The 17349-nt window shown below is 45.7% G+C and overlaps 1 protein-coding gene across 4 annotated transcripts in view; it reads left to right on the forward strand.

Annotated features, from left to right (window-relative positions):
- The first annotated feature begins 765 nt into the window (after positions 1–765).
- Positions 766–17349, forward strand: part of PPA2 (inorganic pyrophosphatase 2) — a 41627-nt gene continuing 25043 nt past the window's right edge. The window contains exons 1-5 of one of the 4 annotated variants that reach the window (XM_075608797.1): positions 768–988; positions 5958–6022; positions 12302–12346; positions 15074–15127; positions 15286–15405. In XM_075608797.1, the coding sequence (XP_075464912.1) occupies positions 829–988; positions 5958–6022; positions 12302–12346; positions 15074–15127; positions 15286–15405 (444 nt within the window). In that variant the 5' untranslated portion in view covers positions 768–828. Of the gene's footprint in view, positions 989–5957; positions 6023–12301; positions 12347–15073; positions 15128–15285; positions 15406–17349 lie in introns of all 4 variants that reach the window. The other 3 variants (XM_075608815.1, XM_075608806.1, XM_075608824.1) reach the window with 3 other exon arrangements.

Raw genomic sequence — 17349 nt, forward strand, 5'->3', positions numbered from 1 at the left:
CCCGCTTTGCCTTAGCCTCAGCGTGGCTAAAATCACTATGGACTAAGCCTAAGGTGAAGTCCCCGCTGGCGCTGAGCGCGCTCATGCTTGGAGCGCGCTCCAAGCATTAGCGCCGGGTGTCCTGCTTGTATGCGCGTGCGGGGGAGGGGGGAGAGGCATTGCGGGTAGTTGATTGCGCAGGTAAGTAGTTTTTTTTTACCTAAGCACCGATCGCGGGTGAGCGTATAAGCACGCACACGAGCGCTTCGCGCACCGCGTGAGCGGGTACTTACATATATCTATATATGTAATTCCCCGCCACAAGCACCTCCCGCTCAGCGCTAGCGGGGGCTTAGCCTTAGAAAGGTCTGCAACCTTGCCTTTCAACTATTATCACCAAGCATACAGAGCTTCCACTGCAGCAAGGGATTCTGGGAAATGACATGCAAATGGCCACATGTGTCACCTTCTGCCTTTAATCCATTATTACATGTAACCCTTGTAAGCAATAAGAATCCACAAGTTATATTCTTGGATATATATTATTATTTTTTAAACCTGGAATTGTTATCAATGAAAATAAAAAAAAGTCACTGAGCTCCACGCACCCAGGTTATAATAAGTTGATGCTGCCGGTGAATGAGAATATCTGCCATTTCACTGCTCAGAGATGTGACTTCGCATTGTCCCTGCCTGGTCAGCCATTTTCTGTGGCCAAAGGTTCTCCCCTCCCCCCAGCAGCCATGTTCTGGAGGGAACTATGCCCTGCCCTTGTCAGGCGTATAGATGGCAGTGTAGGATCAGCAGTGAGCACAAGCCTGCCTATCTGTCAGAGGAGGGGGTTAAAACATGAGCGTGCTGTGGCGCCACGGCTCCCTCCGGCTCTGCCGAGCTGCCTTTACGTGCTGCCCCGGAAGGCCTGCAACGTCTCGCCGCTGGATGAGCATGCAGCGCTACGGCACCGAGGAAAGGGGACAGCCCAACACCGCCGATTACCGGCTCTACTTAAGTAAGTAGATCAGGTGCTGCCAGGGAGGGGCGTTCCACTGGTGGAAACTCTGCATTGTGCCCGTCACAATGCGGGACGTTCTGCTGTAGAACGCCTCCGCTTGGCATTCGGCATGGAACGTGCGGCGGATGTCACCTCTACAGTATGTGGAGTGGAGATAATGCTACTTATGTAACATACACTATCCGCATTTCCGTGACTGACCGCATGACCGTGACTGGCCTCTTCGAGCTGTAGAGGGCACGCAGACATTCCTCTACATTCTCACACCGTATTACTTTTTGGCGCTTATTCCACGTGCTTCTTTATCCTACAATAACCCCGACTGCCTCGATACTCCCAGTAATGTTTTCAGGCTGATCAAATTCACCAGTGATCAGTAACCCAGAAATGGGCTTATATTAAAGTTTTTTTCACGAGCACCTCTTGGAGTGAAATGCATGCCAATGGGAGATACGGTTACCAAGTGGGGAAAATACATGCCAATGGGAGATCCGGTTACCAAGTGGTGAAAAATGCATGCCAATGGGAGATCCGGTTACCAAGTGGGGAAAATACATGCCAATGGGAGATCTGGTAACCAAGTGGGGAAAATGCATGCCAATGGGAGATCTGGTTACCAAGTGGGGAAAATGCATGCCAATGGGAGATCTGGTTACCAAGTGGGTAACAGTGCATTACTCGCTGCTCCCTAATACTGTTTAACTGCTGAACCTTATTCTGAGGTTTATTATACAGTTATGTTAAAACCATATTTTGATTAGAAAGTTGTTCAACTATAATTGTCAGTTCCTTGTGGCAGGGTCTACCTTTGCCTTATGATGTTATTTACCTGTTGCAAGTATTCCCATTGTAGTGTATTTACCTCCTATTGTAATACTGTAAAGCATTGCTCACATTGTTGCCGCTATATAAATAAAATGCAATGGCTGTACTACTGTACAAATCCGTTGGTGCCTGCGACTTTGGCTTTGTCATTCTCACAATGGGCAGTCCTCTGTGTGACATTGAGTGAGGTCATTTGACAGGGAAAAGTCAAAATGGGAGAGAAGTGTGATTGTCGCATTGTGTACAACTCTTTGTTTAACAATGTAGCCGTTCCCATGTGTTTGAGTGACAGGTTTATTGTTCTATGCTGTGAATGGGTAATATTACTGAGGTTCCTGTGGGTAAATCCATCTGTCATTTGAATCCTCCCAGACCTGAGTATGAATTAAGCTGCACTCCACGTGTTTAATAAAATCCCTCTGGAACAAATGTCTTCTCTCCTCCTCCCCCCACCGGGAAATATTTATTAGTAAAAATATATTTTATATATTCTGTTCTTGTTTGAAGTTGATTATATATCCGAATTTCCAGCCTTGCCTTTATTTTCACATGTTAATGACTGTGAGATTTTGTAATGATCACCCTGTGTTCTATGCCTTGGGGTTCTGCAGCAGAAGGATCTCCACATCTTTGCTAGGATTTCAAAAGGACCCCCCAAAATAATTTGTAGTACAGTCAGGGAGGAAAGGGGGAGAATGAAGGCTAAATCTTAGATTGTAAACTCTCTGGGGCAGGGATTTCCTATCCTCTGGTCTGATCTTATTGTATTATAATTCCCTGTACAGGTGGTCCTTGTTATTCGTCTTTCCGCTATCCGCTGCCAGATACTGCATTCCGAGGGACGCATTATCCGGCATCAGAACGGATTGTCCGACGCTCACCGCTGTGGATTAACATTTGATCCGCAATCTGATGGCGGTTTGCGGAATGGATTCCGGAGGATAACCAAGGATTGCCTGTACTGTCTCTTGTAAGGCCGAGTCCTCGCTGGCGCTGAGCTCGCTATACGCTTGGCACGCTTATCTTCAATGTGGATCAAGGGGGGGGGCAAACGGGCAGGGGGGGGCAAACGGGCAGAGGGGGGGGCAAACGGGCAGAGGGGGGGGGGGCAAACGGGCAGAGGGGGGGGGGGCAAACGGGCAGAGGGGGGGGGCAAACGGGCAGAGGGGGGGGGCAAACGGGCAGAGGGGGGGGCAAACGGGCAGAGGGGGGGCAAACGGAGTGCTGATGTGGGGTGGGGGGGCAATGGAGTGATGCGGTGTGGGGGGAGCGGGGGGAGAGAGAGGGAAAGGGGGGAGAGAGGGGCCGGGAGAGAGCGCGCAGGAGGGGGCCGGGAGAGAGAGAGAGCGCAGGGGGGGTGGGAGAGAGGGGGGATGGCAGGGAGAGAGAGCGCAGGGGGGGACGGGGAGAGAGAGCGCAGGGGGGGCGGGGAGAGAGCGCAGGTGGGGGGGGACGGGGAAGAGAGCGCAGGGGGGGAAGAGAGAGAGAGAGCAATGGGGGTGGGAGAGAGAGAGAGCGCAATGGGGGGGAGAGAGATTAGTGGAGGGGAGGGGGAGAGAGAGCGCAGGGGGGACGGGGGAGAGAGCGCGCAGGGGGGACGGGGGAGAGAGCGCAGGGGGGACGGGGAAGAGAGCGCAGGGGGGGGAGAGAGAGAACAATGGGGGGGAGAGAGAGCGCAATGGGGGGGGAGAGAGATGAGGGGAGGAGAGGGAGAGGGATAAGTGGAGGAGGAGGAGAGGGGGAGAGAGCGCAGGGGGGACGGGGGAGAGAGTGCGCAGGGGCGACGGGGGAGAGAGCGCGCAGGGGGGACGGGGGAGAGAGCGCAGGGGGGATGGCAGGGAGAGAGGGGGGCCGGGAGAGAGCGCGCAGGAGGGGGCCGGGAGAGAGCGCGCAGGAGGGGGCCGGGAGAGAGAGAGAGCAATGGGGGGGGGGGAGAGAGAGCAGGGGAGAGAGATGAGGGGGAGAGAGAGAGATATCTAGAGAGAGAGGCCCGGGCCATAGAGGGGTGAGGAGAGCGGAGGCGCGCTAACGCTGAGGCTCGCCTGCTTTAGTCAGCGCGATTCCACGGACTTGCAGGCGAGCCAGCGTGCGCGAAGGGAGCCGGGGGGAAGTGGTTGGAGGCGGGGAAGTGACGTCGCTGGGCCAATCGCCCGCGACGCCCTGACGTCAACGTCACGGCGCAGACGTCACGGCGCCGTGATGTTGACGCTGCTTAAGGCTGATGGATGTTTTCAGCCGACAGCGCACTGAAAAACAGCTTGGCTGAAAAATCCAAAGCCTCCGCACGCCTGCGGACGCTCGCGTGAGCCCCCTCTCAAGGCATCCTCAATGAGGATGCAGGGTCTCAGCGCTGAGCGTCCGCACGCCTCAGCACGGCCTGTCCTTCTATGGACTCGGCCATATACACAGAAATACAGACAACCCCATACAGCCAATGACACAACTCCTCCCGTAATAGCCACGCCCCCGTAATAGCCACGCCCCCCCGCTCCTGCTCTAAAAATGTTGCGGGACAGCGATCGCTCATGCTTGGGGAGCTGGTGACATCACCGCTCTCCAAGCATGAGCGAGCTCAGCGGCAGCGGGACCGCAGCCTAAAGCGCCAAGTACAGCTGTGGGCCATGCATACATACTAAAATAAATTAATAAATAACTTAATATGAATATAGATTTCATTAAACACTTTTCATGCAGTAAGTTTGAAAGGTACAAGAAAAGATGTTTAAATCTAAAATACAAGAGCATGCACCTATTATAAATCTTCACGCGGAAAAACTTTTTTTTTCCAGAAGGTTTATTAATCGTAAACAATAATTTGTCATTGTGTATCTTGTGGCCTCGTGTTGCAGGCCTGAGCAGCAATAAAAAAAATTCATTCCTCATCACCCACCTTGAACTTTCTAATCGGTTTTCTTTTCACAGTGGAAGATATTGCAGCAAATTTCTTGTATTCTGATGTTTTAAACTAGAAACCACTTGTTGCGTTGTTGTGGAAAGTATTGTATTTCCGTTGCACATAACATATTTGTTGTGCCTGACACCATATCCAGAAGTGAAGGTGTAAGCTGTGTCTTAGAATAATTCCATGACCTTTGTGTAAAGCCAGCTACCAATAAAATAGCAAGTCGGGTGTTCCAAGTGATTCTTCCCCCTTTTTCTTTTAAATTAATTTTTAAGTACCTAAATACATACATTTTACATGTCTTATGAAAGTTGTGTGTGTGTGTGTGTGTGTGTGTGTGTGTGTGTGTGTGTGTGTGTACACTTTTTGTTTTACAAGCACTGAAGAGTTAAATGTATTCTCGTCACTTCATGTAGGAAATAAGATCATGGAAAAATGCCTTCAATCTATACTAGAAGTCATACTAGAAACGTAGCTGTGTATGGTTTAACAAAATACAGTAGGTGGTTGGAAAGTACCAGCAACAGGAATGCCTGTGTGTTACATATCATAAAGATACATTTTCCTTCTGGTTTGAAAGCTGTGTATAATTTCTGCAACTAATTCAGTCGGGTCTGTTTCTCCCATGGAGATCGAGAGGCTGTGATTCACCTCTTCTGCGCACAGAACAGAGAGGCCGATTGCAGCCTCCACATCTCCAGACAGCGTTGGAAGCACCCGCAGCGCTGCTGACATGTTTCAGGGGTGTGGTACAGTACGTGTGAGCGAGAAAGGGTGGGTGAAGTCTAATGAGCAGGGGTGCCCCGAGATTTCTAAAATCCTCCAGGTGTATCCTTGCTCAAAAAAAAGGTTGCAAACTGATCTAATTATTTCTTCAGAGGTGAGGAGAAGCAAATGCTGAGGTGTGATATCTGTTTTTCATGCAAACTACAACATCTTATCCTAGACTTTTATTTTCTAGAGAACAATAAAATAGTGATACTGTACATGCCTAAAACATATAAAATAGACATTGAAAGAAAGGAGCTTCTTGCCAGAAGAGCTTACAATCAATACACTTTTCAGCAAATGTATTTTTAGTAAACTGTATCGGCGTATACACAATATTACAAACTGTGATGAATATTTTAAAAGCTGAAAGGATTCTGCACTTTTCTATGTGAAATATACCGGTAGCATAACCTTTTAAATCTACCCTTGTTGCCAACACCATTTTTATTTTGTTTGTGTGCTTTGCAGAGACTGCAGAAGGTAAATTCATTTCACCGTTTCACGATGTCCCTCTATATCCAAGAGCTGAAGAGGTATATATTCAATTATTTATCTATTCTATGGTAAAGATTTACGGTGCTACTAATGAAATGCATTTTTTATAGCAGCAATCCCCCTCAGAAGCCTATAGGTGTTTAACTGATATAATGTTAGTATATTGCCCCTTGAGCACGTTCCCTTTTTGTTTTTAAATCCATGTGTCATGTATTTCTTTTCTTTTTCCATTGCTAGTGTTTGCATGGTAACCTTCAGACTGCTGAACGGTGAAGCACATTTTAAAAATAAAAGACGCGTTTTAAAGGTCTAAAGTGAGATCTCACAAGTAAAAGAATAAAATGGACAAAAAATGTTTTAAAATAAACTCCACTTTCTTTCAAACTTCCTTGCACCATGAGCAGGAAAGAGGCACTATTCATTTATATATATATCCCCCTTTTTTTAAAAATGTATTTTCTTTCAAGCCTCCTAAAATGCCCCATCATCTGCTGAAACTCAGTTTGTCCAAACCGGAGTCTCTGAACTTTTCAAACCGCTCTTTTAATTGAAGAACAATACAGGCATACCCCGCATTAACGTATACAATGGGACCGGAGCATGTATGTAAAGCGAAAATGTGCTTAAAGTGAAGCACTCCCTTTTCCCACTTATCGATGCATGTACTGTACTGCAATCGTCATATACGGGCATAAGTGATGTAAATAACGCATTTGTACCAGGCTCTATAGTCTCCCCGCTTGCGCACAGCTTTGGTACAGGTAGGGAGTCGGTATTGCTGTTCAGGACGTGCTGACAGGCGCATGCGTGAGCTGCCGTATGCCTATTGGGCGATATGTACTTACTCGTGAGTGTACTTAAAGTGAGTGTCCTTAAAGCGGGGTATGCCTGTACACGCCTTCCTGTATCACTCCATCCACCGCTAAAGCTCTTGTACCTTTCCCTGCATATCCCATAAAGAAAGCTAATAATGAAGAATAAGACACAGCTGGATAGCGGCTGCTTTTCACAACATACCGCAAGTATGAGTTTTATATAAACCTTCACTTCCCCCAATTCCAAGCAGAAGGTTTATCTGGTTGGAACATGAGATGGTGGTCACAGATTTTTTTTTTTTTTAGTCCGACTCTTTTGTCTGTGTAAAAGGTTGCTTTCGACTTCTTCTTTTCAAACTCTACTCCAGTGGCTGGTGGTTCTACTGTTGCAAATGCAGCACGCCCTTTCACCTAAGGGTCTATCGGGTTAGGGGTTAATGACCTTAAGGGGTTAACCATGTGGGCTTGCGCAGGGTACCCCTCCTCTCCCATTACAAGGTATGGAGTGACTTGGCATGAAATAAATCACCCCCTCTGTTTGAATGTGGCCAGTGACGTCACCTTGGGGGTATATATAGTTATGTGGATATCCCATTGAGGGCTGATGGTGCACAGCTAGCTATGAAAAAATGGAGCTCCGCACAAAAGATGGAATAAAAACAATTTAATGGATGGGTGACATGGGATCAAAAAAGTGTGATCAAGAGAATCAATCCACCTATAGTAGGTTTGTGTTCCATCTATTATGAGTATCACGTGTATATATAAATATACCAGATCATTGGATTGAAGAAGTTATCTATTCCCCATAAGTGACATCTGTATTTGACTCATCAGGACTGTGCATATTGATATTGTATGTATGTATGTATGTACCACTGTTTCCCCCTCCCCTCTGGGAGATTTTGCCTAGGCTACAGGTCCGTGTGGTGCTGGTTACCTGTGAGGGTCCAGGAGAGATGAGCTTCCGCGATGTTGTGGGGAACGGGACAGGCTTTATGTGATCCTCAGGTTCTTTTCATTTGGTGACAGCACCTCCAGTCACTGTAGGCTACAGCAGAGCTGCAGGCAGTCCCTACCATGACAGTTCTTTTCTCCTATACTTCTGTCCAATAGACTGCGACTCAGCCAGAAGTATATAAAAGGGGTCTTTATCTGATGCAGCCACTGCAGATGGTATAACAGCGTTTGCATATAGTGGAGAATGGGTGTCAGGCCCTTGGATGGTGATGGCCAGCAGATAATGTTGAGGCCTTGTGCTATGCACAGATCTTGGTTCAATCAGTTCCATGAGGAGCTGAGCTCCTCTCCCTGCCCCGAGTGGGAAGGCACTGACCCTATAATTTGGAAGGCATCCTCCCTAATGCAAAAGGGGAGGGCACAGGATCTGCACCCTGATTGGCTGCAACACAGACCCAGTGTCACCACCTCTCCAGCCACTCAGGGAGGCTGCGTGAAGGGGGTAAACCCCACAGAATAGCCTGTCACTGCCTGTAGCTACTAGGACTTACGTGACAGGAGGGCAGAAAAATAGTCATGCCTCTTATCTATCTATGTCCCTTCACAATATCCTGTTGCACCGTTCTAGACTGTTAGTCTACTTTTCATGGTGTGTATGTGTGTATATGGCCTGACGGTTCTAGGTTCCTGGGAGTAAGGCTGCAGCAAGGGTGAGGAGACAATTGCTCATGAGACATGATGTCAGCGTCTGCCCGAGCAGGAGCGATTGGCTGTCCTGCTCACTGTGTGCTCCAGCGGGGGGGGGGCGGGGTGTGTCAGAATGGAGTAGGGTGTGATGTCACATCCTCCGCTCCATCCGATTGGTTGTTGTGACTGGTGTGCTCTCATTGGCTCTTACCTGGTCACGTGACGCGCCATAGTATCGGAAAAACAAATTCTGATGTCTCCAAGCGTGTGTGTGTGTGCGTAGCAGCACTTTGGACGCGTGCATAAGGTAACCTGTATTTAAATGCGTCGAGTGAACGCGCGTCTCCTCACCCTGGCCGCAACTTCTGATTACATACTTCATTGTGAAGCAACTTTTTGTTTGTCAGTACAACTCCAAGACAAACAAGAACATTTTTATTTTTATTATTTTCTTTCAGCCCTGATCAGTGACGTAATGTTGGTGTTGCAGCTACGTTCCTTAGTTATGCATGGGCCCCTAATGAACTTGGCAGTATGCGTCTTAAATTAGGAAGTCATTCTCAAAAATGATCAAGGCAGATTTACATAGCAGTGTTCACGTTATTGCAACCTAAATATAAGCTACCAAGGCTGGACTTCATAACTATAGATATATAAAAGAAGATGGCGCTAACAGACCTAACGGGTTGTGTTATCAAATGATAAATAATCAGTAAAGTGAATATATACATGTATATGTGTATCTATACTGTGTTACATACAGGACCCTTATAAGCTCATATTGAACCCCCAAAATAACCACAATGTGTGGTGTGTGTCAAAGAGGAGTGCTACTGAGTATGGCAATATATATTTAAAACCAGAGACAGAACATGAAACACAGACAGAGCTCAGTGCTACATCCAAAGACACTAATACACGGTACAGTGTGTGTGTGTGTGTGTGTGTGTGTGTGTGTGTATATATATATATAGATATAGATATAGATCTATATCTAGATATAATTAGATAGATCTAGATATAATTAGATAGATCGATATCTTTTGAATAAAATGGTCTTTTAGTTTAACTCTTTGGCCAAAGTGTTGTAAGCCCGTGAGCCCCTCCAAGGCAGACCACGTCTCAAGGGTCCTAACACTAAAATAGATTCTTAATAACCTGTACATTACCAGGAAGAATGATTTATAATAAATCTGTCAAAATTAGTTGCATAGTTCTAAGTCTGATTGAAGCTCTTATTAACCTGTATAATACCAGGAAAAGAACTCTGTATTAGATTTGTCACAATCAAACTGGATGCAAGTTCCCATGGGTGTGGAAGGTGCAAAGGAGTGAGCTTTAACCATTTAAAAGTGGGAAGGGGTGAGCTTCAAACTAGGGAAGGAGGAGCCACCCTCCAAATCAGCTAGGACCAGCTGAACAAGGTTATTAAGAATCTATTTTAGTGTTAGGACCCTTGAGACGTGGTCTGCCTTGGAGGGGCTCAAGGGCTTACAACACTTTGGCCAAAGAGTTAAACTAAAAGACCATTTTATTCAATCTATACTGTGTTAGCCAAGCTTAATAATCAAAAATTAATAGACGATACCGTTCTGTGGCTAACGAAATGCTTTTATTTTGCGAGTTTTCGAGATACACTGATCTCTTCCGGTGGTGTTACAATGAATAAAGCAGGCAAGGTTTAACTTAAAAACAGTGCATCTTGGAATGTTATCTGTATATACCAATAGGGACCACATAGTATCTACACACACCTTTTTATAGTAATGCAACACCCTCTTACATTTCCACACCATTGGTATACACTCCCACTCTACACACACCTTTTTGTAAAGCGCTGTTGACACTCTGGGCACTTTATACATTTATATTTACATCACTAACATTCAGGGACTATTTAACACCTCAAGTCATAAATCGCATACTGCACAAGGGGGAGGGATAGACTTCAGTCAGATACATTCCAAGAGACACTGTTTTTAAGTAAATCCCCTCTTGCTTTATTCATTGTATCATCGCCGGAAGAAGTCAGTGTATCTCGAAAGCTCGCACAAATAAAAGCATTTCGTTAGCCACAGAACAGTATCGTCTATTAATTTTTTGATTAATTTTTTTTTCAAATATATATCTCTCTGTCTGTAGGTTTATTGGCAATGCATCTTAACCCAGGCTGTGCTGAAAAGCTGTGCAATGCAGCAAGCATAAGCTTATATGGGACCATGTCATATGGTTTTGGAGCAAAAGGTGTGCTCATTTGCATGTCATTTCCCAGAATCCCTTGCTGCAGTGGAAGCACTGTATGCTGGATGATAATGGTGAAAGGCAGGTTTGCAGACCTGTCTAAAACATGCAAATGAGCACACAGTAATATTTCTATTTGAGATATATATATATTCACACGTTTCTACATAAATGGATGTCAATGTGAATATACATAAATGCAATAAAAACTATTATATTCAAATGGCAAAAGTGGTACACAAAATAACTACAAATCTGTAAAAAATACAATGGTAAATGTGATCACATCCTATTAACCCTGCAGTCTGACTACAGAAACCTCCCTAGGTTCTAACATACAAATACTAAACACAAGTTGTTGGGCGCATGGGGAAAAAATGGAGAGGAAAAAAGAATATAGTGTAATAGTGTCAGGGCAATCTCACCATTTTATAACATTTGTTACTCTGACAATATTACACTATATTTGACGCCACGGGGGCATGCGACGTCACGTTGCTGGAAGCCAAGTTAAGTTGCAGAGGCCTCGCATGGTACCCCGGCATTTAATTTAAGTGCCTTGGTGGGGAAAGCGGGGCCTCTAACTGCCGCACACCCCTGCTCTATAGGAGAGACGTGCCTCACAAAGGCTTTTATAACACTATACAAATCCTAGTTACACCTCCTGTTCAGTATGTTGTGAAGCCACTTCCCATTGCTGGAGAAGGTAACGGCTCTATTAAAACATAAATAACTAACATGCTCTCCAGCACAGGGAAGGGGCTTCACCGCATGTGGTCTAAGGCAGCGGTGCGCAAACTGTGGGGCGCGACCCCCAGGGGGGGCGCGACACTGCCGACGGGGGGCGCGGGGTTTACAGAGGCCCCGCGCGCTTCCCGAAGGCACTTAAATTAAGTGCCGGGGGAGCTGCAGGGCCTCTGTAAACCTAACTTACCGTGGCTCCGGCGGCTTCCTCCCTGCGGCGCCATGGCAACGCGGCGTCAAAATGACGCTGCGAGGTCATGTGACGTCATTACGCCGGAGCGCGGGTAAGTTGGGGTTGGGGGGGCGCGGGAGCGAGGGGACAGCCGTCAGGGGGGCGCAGGGAAAAAAGTTTGCGCCCCCCTGGTCTAAGGGCCTAAAGGAGCGACTACCGAAAGGGCAGCAATCGTGGCTGTCACAGTTTGGGAACCTCTTCCTCCGTGAACTCTGAAGGGGATCTCACTGACAGAATGGCACCTTTTCTGCAATTCACTCCTTTTCTTTGAATTACCAAAGTAAAGACCTCTACATTAGTCTCCCCAGCAAAGGGGTGCAAGGAAGAATGCTATTAACTGCTATTTAATCGGCTTCAATGTTCGAGTTGCAATCAAAGAAAAAACCCTAACTAGTGCAACGTCATCTAATACCATATTTAACATTTGCTTCCTAAATGAAGGTCCGATTATTACATGTGGAAATGCATGCAGCGGCAATAGGCAATAACACCACGAGGAATATATTCTGTCCGCGCTACTTTGTCGGAGGAAAGGCTGCAATAAGGAAATGTGAGATTGCAGGGCTCGGTGCCGCGTGATTGGCTGATTGCATGCTTCCTTCCAGACACGCTAGATATAACCTTCTCTTTTCATTCAGGACAACGATGTGCCAGCGAAGAAATCGAAGACTAATGGGGATAAGGTACTCTTCAGCATTTCTCTTTTGTAGCGTTTCACACTGAAGTGCTCTCCACATATAAAGGGAATCATTAGCAGTCGTGCTGTGCTGTGGTGAGCGTGTGCTACGCTGCTCTCGGCTATCCCCCCCCCCCCCCCCTCACACATTCAATACACCCAGCAATATCCAATGAATAGCAGCCTCCTTTCTACACACACACACACACACACACACACACACACACACACACACACACACACACACACACACACACACACACACACACACACACACACACACACTTTGTCCAAGCTTTTTTTTGTTGTTTTTGGTTTTCACAAACATAATTGGTTTTTAAACCTAGGTTTTAGCGGCAGAGAGCATAATCACAACACCATGGCGTATACAATGCACACTGTATTTCCTCAGGGCTAGGATCCTGTGACTTGGCATCCATCCATGTGAGGAAAGTGTGCAGCAGGGATTACAGGGTTAAAGTGGTCAGATTTGGTTCATATCCCCTCCTTTCTAGTAACGCCCACTTTAGGGCAACAAATGGTCTGGCTGACCCTGTGCTGTTTGCTAAACTCCGTTAACGTCATATTCTTCCACTGTTTTCTATTCTCGGCTTCTTGCAACTGGCAGTCAGCACGTTAAGCAGCATCATGCATTTCGTGTGTGTGTGTGTGTGTTTTGAGGGGAGGTACATAGGACCCAGCACCTTCTTGGGTGTCTACCCTTCCCTCTCATCTGAGCCCTAATTAATGAGCTTCACTTTAAAAGGCAGCACAGACAGCTTCCAGTGCTGATCTACACCCCCCCTTACCCCCCCCCTCTAGTTTCCTGCCTTTGATCTGGGACGAAAGACCCTGCGCGGTGACTGAGACATCACTATATGTATGTAATATTTATTTAAAAAAAAAAAAAAAAATTCATCCGACCCACGTCCTAAAAAAAAGTATTTGCCCTTTTTGATTGTATTGCTGATGTTGATATTTTAATCATGACCAATGAAATACAGTTCTTCCCTTCCCACACCCTCCATACTTATGTAACATGTTTTCCCCCATCCTCTGGGAGATTTCACTGCTACCGGGTGTTGTTGTGCTGCTCACCTGCTAGGCTTACAGGATACGGAGTGTCCGCCGGTGGTAGTGGGGATGAACAGGACAGGCTTTAGGGTTTTCTTGGCTCTTCACTCGGTGCAGCGCCTCCATTCCCAGCAGAACTGGGTGCAGTCCCTGCAGGAAAGCTCTCTGTTACTCCCCTTGATTAACTCCAGTCTCAGGCAGGAGTATATAACACATCAACTGGTCTTTATTCTGGCAACAGAATACAGCATACAACCGGTACACTTCTTAGGATGGTCCCTGGACTGAACCCCCAGGGCTTGAGGCCCCAAAGGTCTATCCTCAGCTCCCTTATTCCCTGGTGGAATAAGGGGTAGATGCTCCCACTCTCCTGAGGGAGGGGTAGGAAGGTGACCAGCGTCCTGGCTCCACACTGGCTCCACAGAACACTAGGAAGGAACACTACATTTAGGCTGTGCAGCCCCTTTTTGTACCCAGGAGGAGGGTCCTAGGTCAGAGCCCCAGATAGGGCAGTACACAGGCCTTAGGCCCACCCCCACCCGTCACGCAGGGGAAGCCCTGGATTAACCCCAACACTGCCTGCGCTGGTACCAGGGCTTCTATGTTAGGCAGGACAGATTAGTAGCCAAGAGGCTACATGGTTACACCTGTGTACAGTCGGGACTGGGGTTTGGCATAGGCACAACAGCTGGGTTTTCTTAGCAGCCACTTGGCACATTCATTAATGAGGACAAAAATAACAGCCACAAAAAAAAAAAACTAAAATCACAACCACCCTGATTGAGTAAGGGCATTACGCAGGAGCGAGCCTACACACAGAGCATTATTTCACCCGAATGAATTGAAAGGGGGGTTCTGCAGCCCCAGCTCAGGTTGACTGCACAACTCTCTTTAACCATACACTTACTTTTTAGACTCGCAGGGCATCTCACCTTAATTCCTTCCTTGCCAGACTCGCAGGGCATCTCACCTTAATTCCTTCCTTGCCAAACTCGCAGGGCATCTCACCTTAATTCCTTCCTTGCCAGACTCGCAGGGCATTTTAGTAAACTCCCTCTTTTAACACATATTAAATAAGTGGCAAACGTGACCCTGTCACAACATTTGACATTTTAAATCATTAGCAGTTTAATTAATCTATAAAAAAAAAGTTAAAACCACCACAGAAATGCAGAGTGTGCCTAATATTTAGCATTTTGCCTTTTCCATATAGCAACACCTGTGATAACCTATACTATAGCATGACCAATGGTGCAGCTCCCATCTGTTTATCTATTATACCAGTGTTTCCTATCCCAAGCCTTGGAGAACTCCAGCCAAGCCAAGTTTTTGGGTAAACCAATCACATATCTGATGCATGTGTGCTTGGTAATTCATTATTTGTTCCTCAAACCTGGCCTGAATGAGTTTCCCTGACCAGAAGGTTGAGAAATGCTGAATTGTACACAAGTGTGTGTTTTTTTTTAATGTATTTATTTTGGTTGTGTGTATTTATTTTTTCCCTTGCATCTATTAAATTAGAAGTTAAGAACCCCTGCTTTAAAGATCAAACACGTCTGTGCCGTATGTGGTTAATTTTCAGAGCGACAGTGTTCTTCATACTTTGTTGAACCGATCCCTACCTCCCTCAACTTTATGTATTTTTTCCTAATTTATTCAGAACATTTTTAACATGGTGGTCGAAGTTCCTCGGTGGACAAATGCTAAAATGGAGGTAAATATTCATTGTGTTAATTAGAAATGACTAGGTGTTATTTGTCTGATTTTTGTGCTTCCATTCCTCCATTAGTGAAAAGCCTGTGACCTGTGTTTGTAGACACCTGTAATATGCCATCTTAATTCTTACACGTTATTTCTCTTTTTTTTTTTTAGATTGCGACCAAAGAGCCTCTGAATCCCATTAAGCAAGATGTAAAGAAGGGAAAGCTTCGATATGTGTCAAATGTCTTCCCTCATAGAGGGTACATATGGAACTATGGCGCTCTCCCGCAGGTTAATAAACACTCTTCTTAGAGTTACAAATATTATGTTTGCAAAGAAGAGTGGGTAGCCGAGTTGGTCCTTCCTTCCATGTAATAATGAGAGGGAGTAGGTGGTATGCAACCTTTTTATTGGCCCAACAAGATGTTACAAGCTTTTGAACCTCTCGGGGGTCCTTCTAAATATTACGTTGACATTTTGAGGTTCTTTTGTTTTCAATTTGATTAACTGCAGTCATTTAGTTTATATGCAATGTTGTTATACCCCAAAAAGTTTTAAACTTTAACAACTGAACTGTAATCTACTGTGGAGGAGACAAATGTCTGTTTAGCCCTGATCTCTTTTAATTTCTGGCAGAGTTTTGAGGCTCGTATGCAGGTAAGGGTTATTTTAGCTATTATTATGCAGCTGTAGTAGGAGGCAGGCTGGGTGTCTCCGGTTGGCGGACAGGCTTTGGAATAGGTTAAGATGCCTGATAAGTAAGAATATAGTGTTTCGTTACATCTGTGAAAGGCTGTCGGATAAGTGCACCTGCTGTGTTACAACAGATTATTTCAGCACAGATGCAACACTTGTCTTGCTTCTGACATATCTATTAGTGTGGACGCATATTCTCTTAGCAAATTGCACTAGTTGGTCCCTACAATGAGCATTGTTTTGGGTCACAATTCTTTGCTCACTGTTTTGAGTGGATGGTGGTTCAATACACTGTTTGCTCTCCCTACTGCTTAAAATAGCAAATATGTGTATAACTGCATCATGCATGACAAAAAAAACCCACATTAAACTAGTATTTCAGCTATTGAGACTTACCTTGACGTTGGTTAGCAGGCTTGGCATTATTTGATCAAAGGATGTAACCAAAAGTCTCCTTTGTCTTACAGATTTAGTTTGCACTATGTATATTTATTTCCCCATTTATTGCTATCCCAATGGGAGAAGCGCAGAGATTAACTTTGTGTTTTTTTCACAATCATATCATAAGCCATATACAATGAAATTGCCTTGGATGTCATTTTGCTTCCGCTTGCAAAGATGTACTTTTTTTTTTTCTGGATTTAGGCATATTACAGGCTCAGACACACAACCACAGACACAAGGAATTTGCTTTACTTTCTGGCCATAGTAGAAACCCCAGGCTGATGTTGGCTGCAGAATAGACCTGCAAATGTGCCGGATTATGGATCTGCTTCCCTAGATCATTCCTTTTTCTTCTTGCTCTGCTTCGCAACCAAAACCTGGTAAAGCAACAAAACGTGTAGCACTGTGTGATTAAAAAATAAAAATAAATGTATTGCCAGATTGAAGCAGGGGGTCTCAGGCGCTGAACTGCATTAATGTTATCTCTCGGGACCCCAAGCTTCCAGGGATGGTTACCTCTGTAGGTGATGCCGGTATCTCTGTGGAGTTTAAATGTCCAGGTCACGCTGGCCAATAGGGAGTCGCAAGGGATGACGTCACGGCTTCCTATTGGTCCGCGGGACATATAAACGTTGCCATTGTTAGGCACACAAGTTCCCTGGCTGCAGAGACACCTGCAACCCCTTACATTGGTAAGTATCCCTGGAAGCAGGGGGTCACGAGCTGCAATAGTTCAGTTCCAGAGACCCCCTTCTGCAATCTTGTAATAAAAAAATAAATATTACAAATCGCGCAGTGCTCCATGTTTTGCTGCCTTAACACTGTGGCCCTTATTCTGTAAGGTGTGATAAGCGCAGATGACGTGTTATTCCATGAAAGCCCTGTTGACTTTAATGGGGCTTTCATCTGCGTGTATCACACCTTGCAGGATAAGGGCCGATGACGGTACTGCCAGCACATATACTGCCTGCCCAGTTTAGTGGAAATGACCTCTAAACTCCCCTTGTAGTTGCAGCTGTAATTATAAATGGTCTTTATTAGCATTGCCACCATTTCTTTCAGTAGTTTTTTTTTTTTTTGTTTTACAGTTTCTTT

The sequence above is a fragment of the Ascaphus truei genome, chromosome 1 (assembly GCF_040206685.1).
Source record: "Ascaphus truei isolate aAscTru1 chromosome 1, aAscTru1.hap1, whole genome shotgun sequence".
NCBI classification, from domain to species: Eukaryota; Metazoa; Chordata; class Amphibia; order Anura; family Ascaphidae; genus Ascaphus; species Ascaphus truei.